Source organism: Corvus moneduloides, chromosome 4, assembly GCF_009650955.1.
Source record: "Corvus moneduloides isolate bCorMon1 chromosome 4, bCorMon1.pri, whole genome shotgun sequence".
Taxonomy (NCBI): domain Eukaryota; kingdom Metazoa; phylum Chordata; class Aves; order Passeriformes; family Corvidae; genus Corvus; species Corvus moneduloides.
The window spans coordinates 73,125,703-73,150,910 of NC_045479.1; the positions used below are offsets into that span (position 1 = coordinate 73,125,703).

General features: G+C 51.8%; 1 protein-coding gene across 29 annotated transcripts in view; it reads left to right on the plus strand.

The window, feature by feature from the left end:
* LOC116443165 (collagen alpha-1(VII) chain-like) overlaps nucleotides 1-25,208 on the plus strand; it is a 94,051-nt gene continuing 68,843 nt past the window's right edge. For 28 of the 29 annotated variants that reach the window (XR_004239767.1, XM_032107094.1, XM_032107098.1 and 25 more), the window contains exons 1-11: nucleotides 1-737; nucleotides 9,961-10,164; nucleotides 13,872-14,004; nucleotides 17,032-17,212; nucleotides 17,757-17,916; nucleotides 18,622-18,715; nucleotides 19,681-19,854; nucleotides 20,807-20,967; nucleotides 21,903-22,032; nucleotides 24,346-24,462; nucleotides 24,981-25,136. Coding sequence is in view for 28 of the 29 variants with exons in the window: in XM_032107094.1 (XP_031962985.1) it covers nucleotides 13,935-14,004; nucleotides 17,032-17,212; nucleotides 17,757-17,916; nucleotides 18,622-18,715; nucleotides 19,681-19,854; nucleotides 20,807-20,967; nucleotides 21,903-22,032; nucleotides 24,346-24,462; nucleotides 24,981-25,136 (1,243 nt within the window). In the remaining variant the exon portion in view is untranslated. The remainder of the gene's footprint in view (nucleotides 738-9,960; nucleotides 10,165-13,871; nucleotides 14,005-17,031; nucleotides 17,213-17,756; nucleotides 17,917-18,621; nucleotides 18,716-19,680; nucleotides 19,855-20,806; nucleotides 20,968-21,902; nucleotides 22,033-24,345; nucleotides 24,463-24,980; nucleotides 25,137-25,208) is intronic. The other variant, XM_032107095.1, reaches the window with a different exon arrangement.

The following is a 25,208-nucleotide window of genomic DNA, read 5'->3' on the forward strand; positions in this document are numbered from 1 at the left end:
CAGTGAAGGAATTTTTCCTAAAATCCAACCTGAACCTCCCCTGGCACAGCTTGAGGCCGTTTCCCCTCATCCCATCACAAGATTCCTGGGAGAACAGGCCCGACCCAAAACCTCCTTCCAGGGAATTTGGGGATTTTTCCTCGTGCAAGAATGGAGCGGCAACAAACGAAGCCGAGGATTGAGGTGGGAAGCCAAGGAGAGGAGATAAAAAGTGGGATAAAAATCCGTGGAACTCATCAGCACAGGACGTGGAGAACGTGGCAAAAACAAAGGAAATGGTTCAAAACTTGAAGATTCCCAGAAGTTCCTGCAGGGTGGTGGTGAATGGAAGCACATTCCAAGGAGCTCCAGGAAGTCACTGAGCTCTGGATCCCTGGATTATGGAAGGATGGAGCTGTCTCCATGTGCTTTTCCTGCTCTCCCACTCCCCTTATCCCTGGAGGAAACATCCCCCGACCTCTGCCTGCGGCTCCCGCGTCGTTCCCTCATCCCTCGCTCCCAACATCTGCTGCCTCTGCAGGAATATTTCCCTGGCACCAGCTGCAGCTCCCTGGCAGCATGAGAAGCAGCAGGGTTGACTCCCAGCTCCTCGATTTTTCCCAGGATCTGCAGGATTTTCCGTGTGTCCTGGAGTGCTCAGCTCCTTTCCCATCTCTGGTGAGGCTTCAGAGGATGAAACACCTCCAAAACCACTGGATTTTGGATGCTGCCCTTTCCTTTTGTCTCCTGTGGACCAGGTGAGTGAAAAATGGGAGAAATGTCTGGAAAAATGGGGAAAACTCCCTGCCCTCCAAAGTGAGGACACGAGAGAAGGTTGGAATCCTGAGCCTGACTGGAATTCTGCCAAAAAAAAAAAAAAAATACTGCCAAGGAGGGAAAATGAGATTTATTCTTGATCTTGTTGCTGTCTCTGGGCTGGGGTTTTTATGCTGTGACCTTCTCGTGAATTTTCCAGCTGGTAAATCCCACTTGGAGCAAAAAATATCTGGAAAAGGGACCAAAAAAAAATAAAAACCCACCAAAAAATGAAAAAAAGAGGAGATCTGTCAGGTACCTTAAATATTCTTTGGAACACTCAGATTCAGGAGAATGATGGAAATTTAGGGATAATTTGCCTCCCTCCTTGCCTTAAATCAAATCCGGCAGCCTCTTATTTACAGGGAAGAGAAAATCTGAAGTGGAGGCTTAAAACCTCATCCAGAGGAGTGGCTCTGGTTATTTTTAGGGATCACTGGCTGTTCTTTCCATTGGAATAAATCAGCATTCCATGATGGGCTGTGGTGGGTGACCATCACCGTGAGGGCACAATTTTGTGTCCCTCAGATTTTTCCTTCTCCCCTCATTTCTCCTCTAAAGCAGCAGCTCAGCTGATGGCATTCCATGGGAGAAATGGGATTTTTCCCCTCTTTTCCCCCTCTGTTTTCCATCTGATTCCCCACGGAGCAGCCACAGATTTCTTCCCATGGAAAAGCAAAATCAGGAGGCACTCAGGGACTTCAGGAAGGGCTGGTGACAGAGACCACCCCTTCTCTGTCCAAAAAATGCAGAATTAATTCTTTTATTCCCGTTTTCCTTCTCCCTCTCCGATTCTTTTAATCCTGGGAATATTAATATTGTTAATACCCTGGAAATATTAACATGAATACCTTGAAAATATTAATTTTACTTCTCTAAGGAAAGCCTGGAGGTGGCACTCAGAGCTCTGGGCTGGTGCCAAGGTGGGCACAGCTTGGACTCGATGGTCTTGGAGGGCTTTTCCAACTGAAATAACTCTGGAATTCTGTGGGATGGGATCCCTCCAGAGCTCTGGGAAACTTGGCAAAGGAATGGGAGATTTTTGGTGTTCATGGTGAGCAAAGTGGGACCTGAGCAGCTGAACCTGCTGGGAGTTGCTCGGATGCTTCCAGCAGGGATCATTCCCTCAGCTGGCGCATCCCGAACGTCCGTGGGTGGAATTGGGATGCTCCAGCTGTGGGGGATGATCCATGGCTCAGATCTGAGGGCTTCCCTCCCCATCCCACATCGCTTCCCAGCCTTTCTCTGGGATCTCTGTGGCAGGGCTGACACCTCCCAGAACTTCCATCCAAATATCCTGGAATGAGAGGAGGCTCTGAGATCTGGGAATGGTCAGGCTGGGAATAAAGGCCATCCCAAAAAGCAGAATGGGCAAAATCGCTGCTGGGTCGTGACCAAAATTGTGACCAGAAATTCCCAACACATGGAATTGCAAATCTCATCCCTTCCTGGAGCTCACAGGGCAGAGCAGCCTGAGGAAAAAGCTTGGGAAGAGGTGGAAAAATGGTCTTAATTCCTTAGGTTCAGCAGTGAGGGAACCTTTGGATAACAGCGAGGGGCAGAGGTGTCACTTGGAAATGGTTCTGGATCAGCAGCTCCTCTGCTGGGCTGCAGGAGATGTTTTTAGGATGCTTTTAGGAGCTGGAATCCCATTAACTTTGGGATGGGAACATGGACACATGATGGATTTCCCCATGCTGGACTCCAAAAAGTGGGAATGAATCCCATGGATAAAACTTCAGCTGTTTCAACTCTTCTGATTTTCTCTTCAGCTGAATTATGGGATTTCTAACAGCAGAATTTTGACCAAGTTTGTCCCGATCCCCAGTTTGGAGAGATCCAACCTGCAGAGCAATCCCGGAGCTCCCGACCTGTGGGAATGGGATGAATCCCGACCTCGTTGCTTTCTGTGACCACGAGGTCTCAAAATCACAAATTCTCTTGAAATTGCCTTTTTTTTTTTTTTTGCCATTCTGCTTCCCACAGGGATCATCCCAGGAGGACACCACTGGGAATGTGCTCCAGGGCTGAGGCCAGGACCTTTAGGTCTCAAAAGCATTGAGGGGAGAGGCCATGATTGGGTTGGGAAGTTGGAAAATTGGGAAATTTGGATCTCAGGCTGCTCCTGTGCTCAGTGACCAAACTGAGGTGACTTTTTCATCCCTGGCAGTGGTTTTGTCACCTGCCCACCGTGGAATTGCCACCAGCTCTGGACCGGTGTCCCCAGGGAGCTCTGGGAATGGCAGCAGCACATCCAGCCTGGAAATCCCAGGATCCCGGGATCACTGAGGTTGGAAAAGCCCTCCAAGATCATCGAGTCCCAGCTGTGCCCCATCCCCACCTTGTCCCCAGCCCTGAGTGCCACATCCAGGAATTCCTTGGACACCTCCAGGGATGGGAACTCCAAACCTCCCTGGGCAGTTCTTTCCAATTCCCATCAACCCTTTTCATGAGGAAATTCCCGTTCCTGGAGTCGTTCCCTCTGGATTCTCCACGGGGATGTTTTCCCTGGTTCAGATTCCCAGATTTCCCTTCCATTTCTGGTCTAAACCTGCTTTTATTTTCCACGTTGAAACATTCCCAGTGAATTCCTGCACCTTCCCAATGAAAAACCCCTTTCCCAGCGGGATTTAGAAACCCCAAAAAGGCGCTCAGTGCTCCAAAGGAGATCCTGAAGGGATTTTTTTCTTTTCCATTCTTTTTTAATTGAAATGGATGAAAGGGTGGGAATGTTTGGAGTTGTTTGCCATGGAACTCATCCAGCTGGGCATTCCCTGGAATCCAGCTGTGCTTGGATTCACTCTGGAGATCCAATGTGGCTCCTCACTGGTCCAGGACTGGTCCCATCTCCTCATTCCTTGATTACATTCCCAAAGAATTGGAGCAATCCGCTTCTCCCAAACCATGTCGCTGCTCCAAGGGGAGCTGCTCTTGTCTCCCTGGATCGATTCTTGGGTTGCTCTGGGTATTTTTGGCTGGAAAAGGAGCAAATTTTGGCATGGCCATAAATGGGTGAAAGGTGTCCATGGGGAGAACCAGTTAAACCAGTAGTGGGGAGGAGGACACTTCCCATAATCCCAGTTACAGCCCTCTTGTGGGTTGGTCGTTCCAAGCAATGTTTCATCTCCGTGTTTTCCATAAAAAAAGGAGGGAGAGGGATTTTTTTGTGTGGATACAGGGACAGGACACAGGGAATGGCTTCCCAGTGCCAGAGGGCAGGGCTGGATGGGAGACTGGGAATTGGGAATTGCTGGCTGGGAGGGTGGGGAGGGGCTGGAATGGAATTCCCAGAGCAGCTGGGGCTGCCCCTGGATTCCTGGAATGTCCAAGGCCAGGCTGGACATTGGGGCTGGGAGCAGCCTGGGACAGTGGGAGGTGTCCCTGCCTGTGGAATGGGGTGGCACTGGCTGGGATTTAAGGTCCCTTCCTTCCCATTCTGGGATTCTGGGATTCTAAACCATCTCTGTTGCGTTTTCCATGGAGCAAAGCGGGAGAGTCCAGCAAGAAAAACACCTGGAAACACCATTTTGGACCAGAGCAAAAGCCACTCTGGAATCTGGGGGCTGAATTTATCAAGTGAGAGCCTTTATCTCGAAGGGAGGCTGATAAGAACCATCCCCGGAGCTGGAAATCCCAAAAGCTCCACTGGGCTGAGTGAGACCTCGTGGAGCATCCTCACTCCAGCTCTTCCTGGCCTCTCTGTCCCATCTCTCATCCTGAAAAGTCGTTTTTGGGTCTGTCCTGCTGCTTTCGAGGCCTCGGGAAGGACAAGGAAATGGGAACAGGGGCTGGGCGCCTTTCTGGTGTTTTTCCAGAGGTGGTTTGGGATCAGCAAACGCTGCTGGATGACCTTTCCCAGCTTTTATCTGATGGATGACATGTGGCTGCCAGGACAGTTTGCTCAATATCAGGCCTGAATTCCAGCAGATCCCTCCTCCAGAGGGGTTGGAATTCAGGGAAGTGCCGGCTGCACGTGAATGCTCCTCTTTGTTTGCCTTGCCTCGCTCCCATTCATTGCTCCCAAATATTCCTGATTGCTCCAGGAGCTGAGGAGCCTGGCTTGGAAACTTCCCAAATTTCCTTCAGCACAGTTTATTTTTGTGATTTCCACTTGGCCTGAGCTTGATGTTCCCCTCTCCGGGTGGGTTTTTTTTTTTTTTGATGATTAAAGAACTCGTTTTGTTCTTCACCCCTGCCCTGAGCCTTTGATGGAGCCTGTTTGGCTCCAGGGTTTGGGAATAAAAGCACGGAATTGTTCAGCTCCAGGTGTTCCCATCACAGCTGTCAAGAGCCCAGCATGAAAATTCCAAGTGGCCTGAGCCCAGATCCATGGAGAAAGGTGGCCCATCCCAACATTTATGGGCAGGGACACCTCCCACTATCCCAGGCTGCTCCAAGCCCCAATGTCCAGCCTGGCCTTGGGCACTGCCAGGGATCCAGGGGCAGCCACAGCTGCTCTGGGAATTCCATCCCTCCCAGCCAGCAATTCCCAATCTCCCATCCATCCCTGCCCTCTGGCACTGGGAAGCCATTCCCTGGCTCCTGTCCCTCCATGCCTTGGCCCCAGTCCCTCTGCAGCTCTCCTGGAGCCCCTTTAGGCCCTGCAAGGGACTCTCAGCTCTCCCTGGATCCTTCCCTTCTCCAGGGGAACATTCCCAGCTCTCCCAGCCTGGCTCCAGCCTTGGGAACAGCTCTGTGGATTCCTCTGGATTTGCTCCAGCAGCTCCACATGCTTTGGATGTTGAGGATCCCCAAGTGCCACATCTCCCCCTCTTCCCAACCCCTCCAGGGTTAAACCCTGCTGGAGCCGGGTTAAAAGCAGAACTCTGTGTCCTGCCTCATTTTGGGCACCTCCAAATGGCAGCTGGAGCCCCTGATCCTGTCAGGAATTGCGTTGGAGCTGCACAAACCCCTCCTGATTGCCCCGCTCTGGGATTGGGAATGGATTCAGTTGCTGAATGCAGATCCAATTGCAATTAAGCCCATTCAGCTCCCTAACGAGGCATTCAGGGCTTTGGGAGCTTTGCAGGGTTCAGTTAGGCTCAGTTGTTAAGCCTGGGTTTATGGAGTGTTGCAGTGGGGATCCTGCAACACGCATATATCAAACCAGGAGTCCCGTGGAAAGGAAATATATATGGACAGACAGATTCTTGCTAGATGTTTCAGAGATGTTTATTTCTCCAGCCGCATGGCCGGGGCTCAGCGGAGGAACTGTTCCAGTCACGGGCCCAAGGGTCCTTCTGCCCGTGCAGGGAACACAAACCAACCCATGGGAACGAGGCTGAGCAGGGGCAGGGAAGCCCCGTGTCTGTGCCCTCAGGGCCCCTCTGCCAGGGCTACACGGCGGGGGAGGGACCCCAACACCTCACCCGTTTTATTTTTATAAAAGGAGAATGAAAACAACTGGATAAACATAACAAGAACAGTTTCAAGACAAAACAAGCCACCCTCCTGAGTCTTTAAATGTCCAAACAGATTCTGTGGAACATCTTAGAGCTGACAGAAGGGAGACAGAACTCTCTGAGCATGCTTTGTGGGGAAACTGAGGCAGGAGAGGGTTTAACTTCTTCCCTCCCCCTTTTCATCCCCCACTCGGCATTGGAAAGGGATTTTTGGGGAAACAATTGGCAAAAGCATGGTTTTGTGAGGGAAACCATGGGTGAAAAAACGGATTGGGAATACACTGGGGGTAATAGGACATAGGGTAAAAGGGAAAGGTGGGATTAGGAAAGGGAGACTGTAGGGGGGGCTTACAATAGAGATACTGTCTAACATGACTACGATTTTTTGCATATATACTGCCTTTTACAGGAACACCATCAGGCCCAGTGACCTGCGATGCTTGTAACCCTTTTCTACCTCGTATAATTTTAAATTCCACCACCTCTCCATCTCCCAAGCTTGGGATGCGTTTTTCAGGGTTATTCTTTTTAATAGCAGTTCTATGCACGAATACGTCTTGCTGGTTGTCACACCTTGTTATAAAACCATAATTTTGCTTAACATTATACCATTTTACTATCCCTAAGATCTTAGTTACTATGATCTTTTCCTTTTTCCGAGTGGCTGCTGTTTTCTGTCTCGCTGCGTCTTTGCTCTCTCCTTCGGTCGCTCCCGTGTTGGAATTGTCGGGGCTGCTGGTGCCTGCGCGCTCTTCCCGGGGTCGCGTTCGGGGCTGCGCGGGCCGGGCCGGGCCGCGCCGCTCAGTTCTCCGTGCGTCGCCTCCTCTGGTCGCAGCTTCGCTGCCGATGCCGGGCGCTGCACCCACGTCTCGGCCGGGCCCCCGAGCGACGACCCCCCCGCGCTCCGCTCCAGCGCGTGTTTCGGTTCGGCGCGGCTCCGTTCCACCGCCGCTGCCGCCCGCCGCTGCCCGCGCGCCGCCCCTCTCGGCCGGGCGTTCACGGGGCTCGCTCCACCACACGCTGTGCGGAGCCGGGCGGGCAGACACTGCCGGGTCCCGCCGCGCCTCGCTCCGCCGCCGACACTGCGGCTCGCGTGGCTCCGCCCGCGCACGGGAACTGCCTCGCTGCCGCTCGGAGAGCACTCGGCGCACGTGGCCTGGGCCGCACGGTCCCTGCGCCAGGCTTCCCTTCGCCAGGACACAGCTGACATTGCTCAGCAGTCTCAGTAACTAAATAATATTCACGAAAATATTCTTCCATCGGCATATATTTTGACTCCAGTATTAACTGTGTCCAAATGGTTTTCCAAAAGCCCTTGGTAAGAATTAAATCCCAAGAAACATAGAAAAAGTTCTTAAACAACCATGCCAGGAAGTGTTTCAGTTCTTTTTGAGCTTGAATCAAGCTAAAATTTACAAATCGTTGTTCAAGAATCATTTTAAGTTTAAGATAAATGTCCATATGCGGCTCTGAGAGCCAAGAGTCTTCCCACGGTTCCTCCATAGTTTAGATACGGAATAGCAAAGCAAAACCAAGAAGAGGAATCCAAAGTTTCCAGGGTTTACTCACACAAATCAGTCGCTTAGGGATTGGGGATCGTTCTGCCCGCATTCTCCACCATTTGTTGCAGTGGGGATCCTGCAACACGCATATATCAAACCAGGAGTCCCGTGGAAAGGAAAGATATATGGACAGACAGATTCTTGCTAGATGTTTCAGAGATGTTTATTTCTCCAGCCGCATGGCCGGGGCTCTGCCCAGGAACTGTTCCAGTCACGGGACCAAGGGTCCTTCTGCCCGCGCAGGGAACACAAACCAACCCATGGGAACGAGGCTGAGCAGGGGCAGGGAAGCCCCGTGTCTGTGCCCTCAGGGCCCCTCTGCCAGGGCTCCATGGCAGGGGAGGGACCCCAACAATGGAGTGCTCCTCCTAAGCCTGGGGTCGGCATCAATCCCTAAAACTGAAGTCATCCTGGAGAGTTTGGGGGTGATTCAGGCAGAAACGATCTGAAGGGGAGGAAAAATTGTGGATATTCATGGGCAGGAAGCAGTTAATTCCTGGGATATTCCGCTGGAGTGGGGGAACATCGGTGATTTCCCTGCAGGCTCGGGTTGGGAAGAGCAAAATTCCACCTCTCCCGCCTTTGAAACCCGTGGATATTTGAACACCTGGAAGCTGCTGAATGATTTAAATCTCCTTTAGCAGCTCTTTGAGACTCTCGTTTATTAACGGGGCTGAGCCGAGCCTTGGGCTTCACCTGGGGCCACGTGGGGCTGGGATTCCCTGGAATGCTTTTTCCCATCCCAAGCCAATGTGCTCCTGTTCACCCTGGAGGTTCCTGGTTTTCCCTTTTCCTCTGTCCTTGACCTTTTTGGCCTGTTTAGCTCCTGGCCAGAGGATCTTTAGGGATGGATGGGACCTACCAGGGTGAGAGCTGCTCTTCACCAGCTCTGGAATTCCCAGGACCCCAGGCACGGAAATCCTCGGTGGGATCCCCTACTCCGAGCAGGAAAACTGCTGCTTTTTTGGGATATGGGATCTCTAAATCTTCCTTATTTTTGTTCTTCCCTGAGCTGAAATCTCCTCTGTTTGTGTGGTGGGAGCTCCAGGGGTGGCTGGATTGAGATTTTACCAGTCCTTGGGAATGCAGCTCCGGATTTGGTTGCAGGAGGTGGGGGTTGGAGCTGGGGATCCCAGGAGGGTGAGAATTCCCATTTATTCCTGGGATCCTGTTTGGAGCTGAGGGTCCCAGGAGGGTGAGAATTCCCATTTATTCCTGGGATCCTGTTTGGAGCTGAGGGTCCCAGGAGGGTGAGAATTCCCATTTATTCCTGGGATCCTGTTTGGAGCTGAGCATCCCAGGAGGGTGAGAATTCCCATTTATTCCTGGGATCCTGTTTGGAGCTGAGCATCCCAGGAGGGTGAGAATTCCCATTTATTCCTGGGATCCTGTTTGGAGCCGAGCATCCCAGGAGGGTGAGAATTCCAATTTATTCCTGGGATCCTGTTTGGAGCCGAGCATCCCAGGAGGGTGAGAATTCCAATTTATTCCTGGGATCCTGTTTGGAGCTGGGGATCCCAGGAGGGTGAGAATTCCGATTTATTCCTGGGATCCTGTTTGGAGCTGAGGGTCCCAGGAGGGTGAGAATTCCGATTTATTCCTGGGGTCCGGTTTGGAGCTGATCTCCCTCTCCAGGAATCCCCATGGACCGTGTCCCACACATTCCCAGCCCTGCACAAGACTCTGCCCACCTCACCCAGAGCTTTGGGGCCGCCCCACTGTCCCCACCCCAAGGAGCCAAGTGCGGTGCTTGTGTCCTTTCTGGGGTCGTTTCCTGAATGTTTGAACCTCAAACGTTCCCTTCCCTGCCTCAGTTTCTCTCTGCCTCCCAGTCTCCCATCTGGGAGACAATTCCTTAGGAATCTCTGCTGTCGGGAGATGAGGGAAATCAGGATTTCATTGGTGGTGTCCTCGCTCGTGCCCCTGCAGCCCCCCCAGCCGTGTCAGAATCCCGTATTTGAACCATAAATCAGTTTTTCACCCCGTGCCTGGTGTTTTCCATCCTCTCCAGGTGCTCACACCTGGAATTTTTTACTCCCTTGGGAACAAACTTTTCCCCTCTCCCTGCGCCGGCCCCTTCCTTTGCAAACATCCCAGTTATTTTATTACTATTCTTTTATGCCCACAAGGTAAAAATCTTACCATTTTTTCCCCTTCCCTCCCTTTCTCCCCCCTCTCCATTCCCACATTCCTGCCCGGAGCTGGGGGGTGGCATCCCCGATCTCCCGCTCCATCCCAGCTGCCGGGAGGGAATCGGAGCTGGAAGGGGGGATACGCCTGGAGCAGCCCCTCCTCCTGCCTCAGAACTTCTTCTCCCGAGCCTGTGGAAGTTTGTCGGCCGCGGATTCCCGGTGGAGGGATCCTGGGACGCTCCGGCCCGGCGGGAGAAGCCGGCGTGGGGCCGGGTGAGCAGCGGGGTCCGGCTGTCGCTGGCTGTTTGTCCGTCCGGGGTTGGGCTGCTTTGGGGGTTTCTCCGCTCTTGCCGCTCTCAGGTTGCGGGGAGAAAGGAGGGAGAGGGGCCGGGGGAGGAGGAGGAGGAGGAGGAGGAAGCAGCAGCAGCTTCCAAAGGGGAGGGTGAGGAGCAGCAGCTCAGGATGAGGAGGATGAGGAGGAAGATGAAGAGGCAGCTGCTCCCAAAGGGGAGGATGAAGAGGGTGAGGAGGCAGCAGCTCCCTGATGGGGAGGAAGAGGAGGGTGAGAAGCAGCAGCCCCCAAGGGGGAGGATGAGGAGGCAGCAGTTCCGGATGAGGAGGAAGAGGAGGATGAGGAGGATGAGGAGGAAGAGGAGCAGCAGCCCCTGATGGGGAGGATGGAGATGAGGAGGCAGCAGCTCCTAAGGGGGAGGATAGGGAGGAAGAGGAGGAAGAGGAGCAGCAACTCCAGAGGAGGAAAATGAGGAGGAAGATGAGGATGAGGAGGCAGCAGCCCCTGATGGGGAGGATGAAGATGAGGAGGATGAGGAGGCAGCAGGCTCTGGTGGGGAGGAAGAGGAGGATCAGGAGGATGAGGAGGAAGAAGAGGATGAGGAGGGTGAGGAGGCAGCAGTTCCGGATGAGGAGGAAGAGGAGGGTGAGGAGGAAGAAGAGGATGAGGAGGCAGAAGGAGCCCCAGCTTCCCCCTGTGCTGCACAGCTGGAACCCCTTGGTGCTGTCCTAGAAGGGCCCGAGGTGCCCCAAACCTGTCTGGAATGGGAATTTTGGGATGACTGAAGGGCCCAAGGTGCCTCAAACCCGTCTGGAATGGGAATTTTGGGATGACTGAAGGGGCTGAGATGCCCCAAACCCGTCTGGAGTGGGAATTTTGGGATGACTGAAGGGGCTGAGATGCCCCAAACCCGTCTGGAGTGGGAATTTTGGGATGACTGAAGGGGCTGAGATGCCCCAAACCCGTCTGGAGTGGGAATTTTGGGATGACTTTGCACCTCCCCTGGTGGGATGTGGCTCAGGGGCATCACGGAGAGGTTGGGAAGGAGATTCCAGAGCATCACGGAATATCCAGGGTTGGAAGGGCCCCACAAGGATCACTAAAGTCCCACTCCTGGTCCTGCCCAGGACAATCCCAAAATCCCACCGTGTGCCTCAGGGTGGCACCTGAACATTTCGGGAGCTCTCTCGGCATCGCCAGGGTTCCCACAGCTTTGGTTTGGGGTTTTTTGGGGTTTTTTGGGAACAATCCAATTCCTGTTCAATGCATCCAGGGGGTCTGAGCATGGAATGGGCAGAATCTGGTCCTGGATTTTTGGGTGTCATTTGCTCCTTTTTGGGTGTCACTGGAATTTTGGCATCACTGGAATTTTGGTCTTTTTTGAGTGTCACTGGAATTTTGGCATCACTGGAATTTTGGGAGTCAGTTGGTCCTTTTTGGGATCACTGGAATTTTGGGAGTCATTTGGTCCTTTTTGGGATCACTGGGTTTTTGGTCCTTTTTGAGTGTCACTAGAATTTTAGGATCACTGGAATTTTGGGATCACTGGGGTTTTGGGATCACTGTGGTTTTGGGTGTAATTTGGTCCTTTTTGGGATCACTGGATTTTTGGTCTTTGAGTGTCATTGGATTTTTGGGATCACTGGGTTTTTGGGATCACTGGGGTTTTGGGATCACTGGAATTTTGGGAGTCATTTGGTCCTTTTTGGGTGCCACTGGATTGTGCTCACCTCAGGCTTTAATTCCACCTCCTGTGGAATTAAGAATGAAATTCATAGGGAAAGTCAGAGATTTGGACTCAGATCCTTGGCTCCAGCTCAGGGACTCCGGGATCTTTTCCTGGCCGGGCAGGGGGCACCTCTGGATCAGCATTTCCCATTCCCAGCCCCTAAATCAGGGAATCACGGAGTGGTTTGTGTTGGAAGGGACTTTAAATCCCATCTGGTTCCTCACCTGGCCATGGGGGGTCGGATGGGGTTGGGTGAGGAGATGGGAATGTGGAAATTCCACGCCCAAGCTCTCTTTGCTGGCTCCTTCCATGCCCTTATTCCAGCAAAAGCAAATCCAGAGGCCGGGAAAGGACAACAGATTCCTGCTCAGAGAATCCCTGCTGCCCTGAACCCAGGAGGCTCCCAGGGGATGCAGGATCTTTGGGATCTTTGTTTCCTTTGTCCCGGCTCCTGTTCCCCTCAGGAGCACTTGGGAATGGGAATAACCTGGGAAAGCTCCAGCTGGAATAACCGGAGTGGTGCAGCCCTGGCTGCCAGCCAAGCACTCCATCCCTTCATCCAGCGCTTCCCAACCCCTTTTCCCCCTTTTTTTAACCCCCACTTCCTTCAAATTCAACACTTTTCCCACACATCCCCACCTCTCCTTATCCATGAATCCTGCCCCCCCTCCCCCGGGGATGTTCCCTTCTTGAGGATATTTAATCCCATTCCACCTTTTTTTAAGGGAAGAAAGATTAGCAAACCTGGATGAACATTCCCTGGATGCCCCACGTGGCAGTGGGGTGACAAAACTGCCAACATTTCGTTCTTTGTCCCATGAATCCGTCTGATGAGCGGCGATTCCCGACAAAATTCCCCTTTGGAGTCATCCATCCCAAACCTTCACTGCTCTCCTGGAATTCCTTGCGGGAATTGGAGCACCAAACCCTCCTTTGCTGTTTGCAGCAGCTGCACAGGCAAATCCAAGATTTTTTTCCCTCGGATTCTGCCTCTTGGAGAGGGAGAAAGATCCTGCCTGGAGATTAAATTCCTGAGAAACACCTGACTGGAATTTTCTGCTTGGAAAAGCCGCTAAATTTAGCAAAACAGGTGTTTTTAATGGGAAAATCGGATTCGTGGGAGCCACCACGGAGTGGGAAAAAGGAGAGGAGGGTCTGGATGTCATTTCCAGGACTCTCCAGGTGTTTTCCTGCTTTTCCCCTGGATGCTTCCAAGCTGAAATCCTCCCTCCCAAACTCCCAGAACATTCCTTGTCACAGGAATCTTAGAGGGGGTCTTTATTCTCATTAATCCATGGTGTTAATTGGAACGGAATCCCTGGAAAAGAGCAAAGCTGGGATGAAGCCATTGGGATTTTTTTCCCCGCCCCCCGAATCCATAATTTCCATCCTGGAAGTTTTCCGTGCCTCCCTGGGAGCAGGTGAGGCTCAGAGCAGGAGAAGAAGTTTTGATTTGCCATTAAAAGAAAGAATAAAATTCCTTTTGGCAGCGGCACTTCTGCTCTATAGAGAGAATTCCCTGTTTTCCAGAGGGGGAATTCTGCAGCAATTTTAGGGAGTCGTTAAACCACCAGCAATGACCAGAATTCCAGACCCCTCCGGCTGGATCCTTGGGAAGTTCATCCTGGATTTAGGAGCCTGGGGAACAGGGTTGGATCAGGTGATTCCTGATTTTCCTGGCCTTTTCTCCCGGATTATTTGAGGCAGGAAGCGCCTCCTGCTTTTATCCCACCACATTTGGGCTTCGTTGCCTCGGGTGGGTGTTGGGAAAGGCAGGAACAAAGCTGAGCTCTTGGCATTAGCAAAGAAATGAAGGAATTCAAGGATTTCTGGATTTTAATCCCAAGTTTCCAAGCCAAGAGGAGCCTTTTTAGCGGGAGAAAAGCTTTTCCTGGCACTGAGGGTGGGTGGGAGCATCGCCCACGGGTGGCCCCAGCTCCAACCTCTTTCCCTCTGCAGGTGAGGGACTCTCCAGGCCCTGTGCTGACTCCAGGGATTTCCGGGAGCTGCTTCCCGAGGGGAATGTTGTGTGCCCAGATCCTTGTCCTGGCAGTGGCCGCGGGGCCCTTCAGAGCTGGGGCTGCTCATGAAGGTGAGTGACAAAGTGACAAGGGATGCCTGGGTCACCTCGGGGGCAGCACCTGGGACACTTCCAGTGCCTTTTCCAAGCAGCTTTTCCTGCTCCTGGCATGGATCCGCACGTGGATGTGTCGGGGTGGAGCTGTGGTGCCGTTAATTCCCATTTAGGACTGGGATCACCAGGATAACAGAGCGCCTCCAAAGGAATTCAGGGCCTGAATTCCTGCTCTGGGATTTATGGAGAAATCAGGGATCAGTGTCCTGCCTCTGTCCTGCCTCCTGCTCCAGAGGAAAGTGGGGAGAAAGGGAAAACAAATCCCATCCTGATTCCTCCTCTGAATTCCAGGACCTGCTTCCAGCCTCCACACAGGAAATGGGAGAGGAAAATCCTCAAGGAAGCCTTGAATCCTTCTCCTGCTTTCCAGGGAGCTGGGATAGCTCAAGGATTCACCTGTCCCCAGCTCCGTGCAAGCCCACAAAGAGTTTTTGGGGATGAGGGGCTGGATCCAAAAAGCAGGAGGCAAAAGAATTCCAAGGAAAAGCCTCATGGATGACCCAGGGTGTGGTTTTGGTCTCAGGAGGGGAGATCCATCCTCCAGAGCTAATCCAGAGTTCCCAGGATTGTCCCAGGCTGGGTGGGATCCTTCTTTTTCCAACAACTCCCAGGTTTGGAGGTGCAAATCCATCTAAATCAGTTAAATTCCACAAGGAGTTAATGGAATCTTTGGCATTGGCTCCGGAATTAACTTGATTAAGCTGCTGTCCATCAATTAACCAATAAACTCGACTCTAATGCTGTTTAATTCCGAGCTGGGAGCAGGGCAATAAATCAACGTTCGGAGATGTCTCAGGGAAAGCTGTGATGGATGGAACTGGATCGGTTTGGAGGTGCATGGAAAATTCCAGATCCAATCCTATCCCCCTGTGATTAATAGAGCTGTCCGGGTGGGATTTTCTCCAGAAGGTACCAATCCAAAGATCTTGAACATCCCACATTTCCCATGACAGCTCCAGGTGTTTGATCCAAGCAGCGGTTCCTGGTTTTTGGGAATTTTTTGCCAAGCTGGAAAGCGCCCACAACGGGCTGGGATTGCCCCTTTATAGGGAAAAGGGCACCATCCTGCCCTTTGGAATCCCAAATTTGTTGTTGTCCTCCTCATTTTCCCTGGATGCAAATGAGGGTGGGGTGAGGAAGACTTTCAGGAATCAGGATGGATGGAGGTGGCTCTCTGGGAATTTGGGATGTGGATGAGGCAGCAAAGACCCCTCTGATACCGATTTTGAGGATATTTCCCAAACTGGGGCCAAAAAAGCAGGAAAATCGGCGCTTTCCGGAGTGGCTCCGAGAGGTGGGTGGTTCTGGATTTTCTTGGGAATTTCTTGTGGGAGTACAGGGTGTGGTTACCTTGGGAAGCTGCTGAAGGATTTCCACCAGGCCCGAGGATGGAGATCAGGACTGGGATTTGCTTCCCTCCAAGTCTTTCTGGGGGAACAAGGATATCAAAATCCCAAAGCTGAGGAAAAGGAATAGATCCAAGATAGAAACAGCAGCTGGGAAAGGAGCTCGTGGTGATCCATGAGCAGCTGAGCTGCTTCCAAGACTCCTTGGACAAGGAAAATCTGTGGAAAGAAAAACTGAAATAATTGTCTCCTGTTTTTCCTCAAGGAAAAGTGCTTTGTATTCCCTATTTTAACCCCAAAAGAGCCAATCCCTATTTTTCTGCAGTAAACAAAGTTGGGAAGAACTCAGGAGGCACAAAGAAGAATGAAAACCACCAAATCCTTGGATAACGTCCATCCACAGCTGGAAAATGATCCCTTCTCCTGCTGGTGGCCAAAGGGGATTAATCAGGGGTGCAGCAATGAGGGACAGCACAAAACCTGAATATTTCCGAGCCCTTTGGGGATCCTGCTGGTAGGAATGGGATAAAAGTCCAGGGAATTGAAGAGGTCAGGTTAAAACAGGTTTCCCATGTGCAGCAGAATCCTGGGAAACACAGCCAGCTCCTCTCCCTGGAAACTGGGACAGATTCTCCAGCCCGGCTGGGGCAAGTCCAGACCTGCAGGTGAAAGTCAAGGCTGGATAAAATCCGAAATGACAAAAAACAGGGAAAAAAATGGGACAAGGTTGAGTCCGATCTCGGTGAGGAAGATCTAACTCCCTCCTCCAGCAGGGTCTGGAATAACTGCCTGCAAGGGAGAGAAATTCCAAGGAAAAATGCAAATTTTCCATATCCTTCACAGAGCCTTCGTGAGTTGAAGCGTCCCGAAAAGTCATCAGATTCCTGTCGCTGAAATGGATTTATGGAACGCCTAAAAAATAGGGAATTCAGTTAGGAGGGAACCCTGGGAAGGGAAAAATGCTTTGATGGTGCTTAAGGAAATTTCCCTGTACTCCTGTCCCTTCCCTGCCGTCGGAGCTGTCATGGGATAGCTTGGAAAACCGCTCCAATTGTTTGTTCTTTGCACAAGGTGCTGCTCATGCCCAGGGTGGGGTGGTCCCACATCTCCAGAGGTGGCCCTGATATGAATCCCGGGATGGTTGATGGGATGGCAGAGCTGCCACATTCCCGAATTTCGGTTGGGGGTGGCTCAGGGCTCTGTGTGTGCCTCTGGGAAGACGGAATCCCCAGGCTTCCAGAGGGTCCTACAGACCTGCAAGCTTCGATGGAGCTGAAATTTGGGATTCGTTGTTTAAATCATGGAATAGTTGGAGTTGGAAGGTGCCTTTTAAAGGTGATTTAGTCCCACCCTGCCACGGACAGGGACACCTTCCACTATCCCAGGTTGCTCCTGGCCTTGGATGCTTCCCGGGATGGGGCATCTCTGGATGAGAAACTTCTCCTGGGTCAGAACATCCAAAGGAGGAATTCAGAGGAAATTCAGGAAAACACAGCACTTGTTGCTCTGGGAAGCACCTAAAGACGGTCCCTCCATCTCTCTCCCTTCCCTTCGGTATCCTGGGAATTCAGGTGGCTCCGGGGGGGGTTTCCTCATTCCATGGTGTGGGATGAACCTCCCTGTCCCTCTTGTCCCCCAGCCTGCAGGACATCAGAGGTGGCCGATGTTCTGTTCCTCGTTGGGCTGTCGGAGGGCGCAGGGACGGAGAGCTCCCGGCTGCTCCGGGATTTCATCGGGAGCGTGGCCAGATCCTTCGAGAACACGGAGATGGGAAGAGGAGGCGTCCGGCTGGGCCTGGCTCTGTACGGGGAGACACCAAGGTGGGTCTGTCCATCCTCCTCCAGCCACTGCTGGATTCCTGGAATCCAACTCATGGCCATGGATAAAGAGCTCCTGCAGCTCTGGGGAACCACTGAGCAAGAGTGGAACCCTCAGCGGAGTCATCCAGAGGTGCTCGGCCACAGGGAATTCTTCCAGGGTGGGAAGGAAGGGTTTGACATTCAAATTCCATTAAATTCCATTAAGTTTAGGTCCTGGGTTGTGGTACCACGGTCTGGGGCTCGTTCCCTGCACTGCCCTGACCACTGTAAAGAGAACTTCTTGTCATGAGTTAAATCCATGGAATGGTTTGGGTGGGAAGGGCCCTTCAACACCATTTCATTCCAGCTGCCATGGGCAGGGACACCTCCCCCTATCCCAGGCTGCTCCAAGCCCCAATGTCCAGCCTGGCCTTGGACACTGCCAGGGATCCAGGGGCAGCCACAGCTGTTCTGGGCAACTGGAAACTAAATGTCAACATTATCACTGGTTATTGCCATTTTCAGTGCATCCCTTGCTCTTTATTCCCCCATTTCTCATTCCCAGGATGAGCATTGAGCTCACGGATTACAGGACCATCAAAGAAATGCTGGATGCAATTCGGGATCTCTCCTCCAAAGGCAGCAGCCTCCAAACAGGCTCAGCCCTGGCGTTTGCAGCTCAGGCTTTGTCCCACCAGGACACCCTGAGAGAGGAGGCGGCAAAGGTGGGTGAGCTCCTGAGGTGTTGTCCAGGGAGCAGTGGAGTCATCCCAGAATCCTGGAATGCTTTGGGTTGGAAGAGAATCCCAAAGCCCATCCAATTCCACCCCCCTGCCATAGACAGGGACACCTTCCACTGTCCCAGGCTGCTCCAAGCCCCAATGTCCAGCCTGGCCTTGGACACTTCCAGGGATCCAGGGGCAGCCACAGCTGCTCTGGGAATTCCATTCCAGCCCCTCCCCACCCTCCCAGCCAGGATTTCCTTCCCCGTTTCCCATCCATCCCTGCCCTCTGGCAGTGGGAAGCCATTCCCACTTTGTCCTGTCACTCCATGATCTTGCAAGTTGTCCCTCTCCACAGGGAAGATTCCTTCCTAATATCTAATCCAAACCTAGAGCTCCCTTAGGAGCTGCTCATGAGGACTTGTAGGGATGAATCCTCTCCTGTGCTGGCAGGAATTTCCTCCTGGAATTGCTGCCCAAGCAGAGGTCAGGCACAAGGGCAGGAGGGACATGCAGAGAAGATGCTGTTGGGAGCAGCTCTGCTCCTTCCCAGCTCGTGGAAGTGATTCCGTGGGAGTTTCCCCAGAGGTGTTGGGTTTTGAAGGATTTCATTTTGAGGGATTTCATCAGTGTGAAAGCCCACAGCTGTCACTGTGACCTCCTGATGTTGTGTTGTTCCTTCCCTGGCTCTTATCCCAACTCTTGCAGGTGCTGGTTCTGCTCACGGGTGGGAAATCCAGCGATTCCGTGGAAGAGGGAGCCCAGGTCCTGCAGGATGGGGGGGTGACAGTGTTTGCTGTGGGTATGTGAGGCCATCAAAACCTCTGTGTGACCAACCCTGATTCTTCTCCCTGGGGAATATTCCTGACTCACAACACCTTCTTCCCTAAAAACTGCCCCCACCCCTAGGCTCCGCCTTTGGAAACCACTGCAAGTCCAGGAAAATCAACATTTTGTTGTTGTTTTCTTGGATATTGTTGTTGTTGTCCATAACTGATTTATTCAGTGGGAATCTGGGATTTTGCATCTGTCAAAGCCACTTGGGAATTCAGAAGGTGTTCAATAAAAGGTTCCATAAATTTCAAAATGTTTCGATGTGACATCAAAAAAAAAAAACCAGCCTCAAAACGCTTTTGCTTCTGAAGGTTTCTCTTAACGGGGTTCAGAGACTGACTCAGAAATGTCCCTCAGAATAATTCCATGAGCAAGGAAAGGTTCCATTGCTCTCCCCACCCCCAAGAGTGAGATCCCACCAGTCAAATCCTTCCCCAAGTATTTCAGGGAATGACAGGAATGGTGGTGGGATTTCGTTACCAAGAGCAACCAGGTCGATTTGAACCCATGTGAGGTGAAAATTGGGGAAGGATTGGTTTCTTGGGTGGGTTGTTGTTCCCCCCTTTTTTTAGTTCAGCCACAGGAACACGCTGGAATTGTCTGCTCAGCACAGGAATGTCTCTGTGTCCAGTGGGAAGGACGAGGCTGGATCCTGCCCTGTTCCTTTATTTCCCCACCTCTCAGCCCATGAGCAGCCCTGGGACAATCTCTGTGACACCTCTGGAGAAATCCTGACCTCTTTTCCCTGGTGGAAGAGGCTTCCTCTGCTTCTCCCATCCAGCTTGAGACTCCATTCCTTGTTCCCTTCTTTTCCTTGGCAGCACGACCCAAAATTGGTGTCAAAGTCCAGGACGTTGCTCCCCCTTTCCAAAGCCTGCCCTGCCCCATGGATGGTGTTTGATGTCCTCTTTTCCTGCTCTCTCCTTCCCCTAGGGATTAAGGATGCTGACAAGAACGAGCTGGGCAGGATTGCTTCAGATCCCGCTGCGGAGCACGTGCTTTACGTGGAAGATTTCCAGCTGCTCCCAAACGTGGCTCCCAAACTCTCTCGGAGGCTCTGCTTCACCGCCTCAGAGCCACCACGTCCTGTCAAGCAGAGGGTGCAAGGTGTGTCCAGGTTCTCCCTTGATCCTGCTTTCCATCTGCTCAGACCACCCTCTGGATGTTCTTCCATGGGGATGAACCTCCCACATCCCTCTGAGGGAGCTTGAGGGGTTGGGTTATCCTAGAGGAGCGACCAGCTCATGGAGCAGCTCCTGCTTTGGGACAGTGCTCCTGGGTGTTCTTCTTGTGGCTGCCTCTCCATGGTCTGTTTAGGGATACCAGATTCCTGGGAATTTTGATGCTGGATCAAACAAAAGGAGCAGCAATGGGATGGGGCAGTATTTCTGCTCCTTGGAGTATTTTCGTCGTGGGATTGTCACAGGGAATTCTGGCAGCCCAGCTCGAGGTCTCAGCAGGAACTTCATTCCTTGCAGAAAATGCAAAGAGCAACCAAAGGCATTTCCAAAGGGATCTCCAAAGAGATTTCCAAAGAGATCCAGATGTCTCCTCAAAGAGATCCTGATGCTGCAGTGAATCCAGAGGTGATGGCACTGAATTCCTGCCCCTTCCTGGCTCATGAGCTCCTGAGGAGCTGAGTTAAAAGCTTGGGGCAGAAATGGGGAGAACATCACCTGAGACTTTAAAGGGTCTCTTTTTTTGGCTTCTTCTGTGGTTCTGCAGTACTTCAGGGCTTCCTGTGACATTCCATGGAGAGTCCAAGCTTCCTGGCAGGTTCGTCCAGTGTCAGGAAGGAGAAGGGCAAGGAGGAGCTGCTGCCTTGTGCATTCACCAGGTGTTCACTGGGGAAGTGTAACCAGAACCAATTTTGATTTCCCCCTTTGTGCTGTCAAAAAATTGGCCAAAAAAATTCTGCTGGAGCATCTCCTGTCTGGAAACAGATCCCAAGTGTCCCTGTGCTCCCAGCCTAAGCGATTTCTCTGTGTGGAATATGTTGACTCCATGAACTTCCACATGTTTGAATCCAATCCAAGCTCTTTCCTTTGTGTTTTTGCAGCTGAGCAGATCCTGGGCCCCCGGGAGCTGCGTGTCAGCGAGCACAGCCACAGCTCCCTGAGGCTCTCGTGGGTGGCAGCCACGGGCAGGGTGACAGGGTACCATGTCCATGTCCACCCCTCGCTGCCCCCGGGACAGCCGGACCCCGAGCACCAGCAACAGGTAGGGTTGTGTTCCCGTTTTCCAGGGCACCAGTTTCAGTTCCCAGTGTTGGGGTTCAGTTCCCAAAGTTGGGGATTCATCCCATGTTGATGGCACAGCCGGATTAGGAGGTGGCACCACATCCCTCAGCCATCCTGGCACAATGGGATTGGCAGGAATTCTTGAGGGTTAAAGTGAAGGTGTAGATCCACCATGGGATCCACCAGTTTCAATTCCCAGTGTTGGGGTTCAGTTCCCAATGTTGGGGGGTCATGCTGGGTTAGGTGGTGACACCCAATCTTCCCAATATCCAATCCTTTCTCTCCTTACCTTTATGATATCACCACTCAATCCCATCTTCCTGCTGCCAAGGTTGTTCATTTTGGTAAGATCTCCATAGGTTTCAGGATTTTCCATGTCCTTGTGTGAGGGATGCTGCAGTGTTCTCCAGCTCATCCCACACTGCACGAAGTTTGGGATCAAAGCTGAAGGGTAGACAATATTTGCCCTAAAAGCTTTGATTCCTAATAATAGAACAAAGCTATGAAAGTTTAAATTATTAAGGTGAAGATTATTAATTGTATTAATTATTAAGGTTGTATTTAACTGGGATGATGATCCTTGGCAGCTTCAAGATCTCATAATAACAGGGAAAACCCAGAAGTTCTGTTTCCGTCTCTTGCCCTCGGGTTACATCAACATTTCCTTCTCTGAGCTTAAAAGGAACTTTATTTCCTTCCTTTTCTTCAAAGGACTTTGAGATCACCTTTAGCCTTAACGTGTTCTCCATGTTTTATTCCATGGGCTATTCCACAATTTAAGGATCACAACATATGAGTCAGGGTTTTAAGACGCTCCTGCTCATGGAAGTCACCTTGAGCAGGTGTGGGAGGTGCTGCTGACCTGATGTTCTGCTGTGGTGGTGTAACGGTGTCCCTTGTCCCCCTGTGTGACAGATGGAGGTGGATGGGGACACAACCACGGTGCTGGTGACAGATCTGAAGCCCAGCACCAAATACGTGCTCACGGTGAGGGCCAGCTATGGAGGGACCCTCGGGGAGCCGGCAGCCGTCAAAGGGAAAACAAGTGAGTGTCCCCTGGGCCACCCCTGAGGAAAACACCCACCCCAAAGCTGGAGAGGAGAGAGGCGTGGATGGATGGGTGGAGGGATGGAGGGAGGGAGGGAGGGAGGGAGGGAGGGATGGATGGATGGATGGAGGATGGATAGATGATGATGAGTGGATGAGGGATGGATGGATGAGGGATGGGTGGATGGATGGATGGAGGATGGATGATGATGGGTGGATGGACAGATGGATGGATGGATGGAGGGATGGATGGATGAGGGATGGATGGATGGATGAGGGATGGATGGGCAGATGGATGGGTGGATGATGGTGGGACGGATGGATGGATGAGGGATGGATGGATGGGTGGATGATGGTGGGATGGATGGATGGACGGATGGATGGATGGACGGATGGATGGATGATGGATGGGTGGATGATGGTGGGACGGATGGATGGATGGATGAGGGATGGATGGATGGATGATGGATGGGTGGATGATGGTGGGACGGATGGATGGATGGATGAGGGATGGATGGATGGATGAGGGATGGATGGATGGATGAGGGATGGATAGATGGATGGAGGGATGGATGGGTGGATGGATGGATGGAGGGATGGACGGATGGATGGATGGATGGATGGATGGATGGATGAGGGATGGATGGATGATGGATGGGTGGATGATGGTGGGACGGATGGATGGATGGATGAAGGATGGATGGATGAAGGATGGATGGATGGATGGAGGGATGGATGATGGATGGATGGATGACGATGGGTGGATGGATGGATGGATGCATGGGTGGATGATGGTGGGATGGATGGATGGATGGATGATGGATGGATGCATGGGTGGATGATGGTGGGACGGATGGATGGATGAGGGATGGATGGATGGATGATGGATGGATGGATGGATGGGTGGATGATGGATGGATGGATGGATGGGTGGATGACGGTGGGATGGATGGATGGATGAGGGATGGATGGATGATGATGGGTGGATGGGCAGATGGATGGGTGGATGGATGATGGATGGATGGATGATGGATGGATGGATGGATGGATGGAGGATGAATGATTGATGGATGGAGGAATGGATGGATGCATGGATGGTGGCATGGGTGGAGGTGGAGCTTCAAAGTTTATTAGAGAAGCTTCTATTGAGTCCTGAGGTGCAGGAAGAACCTCTTTGCTTTCCAAACTTCTCCAAGAGGAGACTGGATGGGGCTGGATCCAATCCCAGCCCCCTATTGTCAACGGATTAAATCTAAGCATTTATAGAGGTGTGGTTGAACCTTAGGTCCAAGGATTAAAGATGGCAAACAGGGATGTTTGTATTAAAATTAATGATTTAGTATGATAACTATTAAAGTAATTGTAATAAAATCAGCAAAAAACCCCAATTTTTAAAGTAGAGATTGATGTCATTCACCCAGACCAAGGGGGAAATCTCTTCTGCTGACCCTCAAGGGGTGACTTTGAGGGGTGTCCCCACCCAAAGGAGGAATCTCAGTTCCCAAGAAAGGCTATAAGGATACGTCAGGAGACCATTTGAAAGTTGGACTGGACTTTTATGGTCTCTGCTTTTAGGGATTTTCAGAATTTAGGGGGTTCACTAATCCCACTCCCCTCTCTGGCTGAAGCACCAACCCTGCTTTGCCCAAGAGTTTTTTTAAAGAATTATTCCTTTCTTCCCTGCCTTTTGTTCCTCCCCGCAGCCCCTGCGATGTCTGGGATTGTTTGTCTCCTTGAGGGAAGGTCTCTGACAGGATGAATAAATAAAGCTCCTCAATGAGGTTGACTCATCTGTACTTGCCAGGGAGAAGATGGAATGTCTTTATGGGTGGAAATGAAGCCATTTGATCTCTCTTCTTATTATCCCCAACATGAAGCCAGAGGCAGGAGCTATAAATCCGTCTGCCGTGGCTGGCTGGATCCAAATGGGCTCCTCTCCCTTGGAATTGTGGCTGTGGGAGCAAAGCAGGGTTTGATTCATGGCTTTGATTCCTGCTCAGTCTGCAAGAACTGCGGAGTTTCCCCTGCCCGGGGTAGATGTTCTCTGCCTGGGGGGTAGATATTTCAGATCCCAACACCATTCCCAGAGAAAACTCCCAAACTTTCTGCCTTGGGATGGTCCATCCCTATTTTTGGGGGACAAAGGGTTGGTAGGAGAGGGATTGTTGATTTTAAGGCATCAGCTGAGGGAGAGTTGGTGCTTCTCCTCTCTGTGTCTCTCTGTGCCTGAAGACAAAAGAATTTTGAAGGATCTTTTCCATTATTCCGGCACTGCCACCTCCATTTCTGCCTTATTTTTGTGTCCCCACAGCTCCAGTGCCTCCGGTCACCAATTTCCGTGTGATAGAAGAAGGACTTTTCAGCCTGAAGGTGGCTTGGACACCTCCCCTGGGCAAACTGGAGGGCTACAAGATCTACATCCCCAGGGGTGAGTTTTTATTAATTTTTTATTAATTGTATTAATTTTAACCCATTTTTATTGATTTTTCTTATTTTATCGTGGTGTTTGCTTTAAAAGGAGGAGTGACCCAAGGACAGGGAAGGTGCTGTTAATTCCTGGCGTGACTCTGGAATGAGTCCAGGATAGACTTTGCCAAACACTGTGGTTCCTCCAGGATAGAGGAGAGTCCTTGGAAGGACTTCTCTTGGAAGAACAAGCTGAGGGTGATGCCGTGAATTCGTTGTTTGCCCTGCCACATCCAGATGTTTTTCCCACTCAAGTGCCTGCTCTGGTGGGGATTTGGGATGAGTTCAAACCTTCGGGATGGCTCCCGCTCTCCACTGTGGGCTCTGAGGGCTGGGACAGCACAGCCAGAATTCCCAGCAACACCACATGGATTGGGAAACTCCAACCGTGCCCCTGAGCCATCTCCACAGTGTGAAGACATTCCCATGGGATTCCTTCATGGGAAGGCTTCACCATCCCTTTTCTCCTTGATTTTGCAGCCAACAAGCCCGGGACGACCTTTGAGCAGATCCTGCGGGGCGACGTCTCTTCCCACGTGCTGGAAAACCTGCAGGAGGACCGGGAATACAGCATCAGCATCTATGCCGTGTATGCTGAGGGCCCGAGCCAGCCCGTGGCTGCTCTGGGAAGGACACGTAAGAGCTGCGACCCCGTGGTTGGTCCCTTTTGTTCCCAGGTGTTGTGTCCCCACCTCAGAGTTGGTGCCC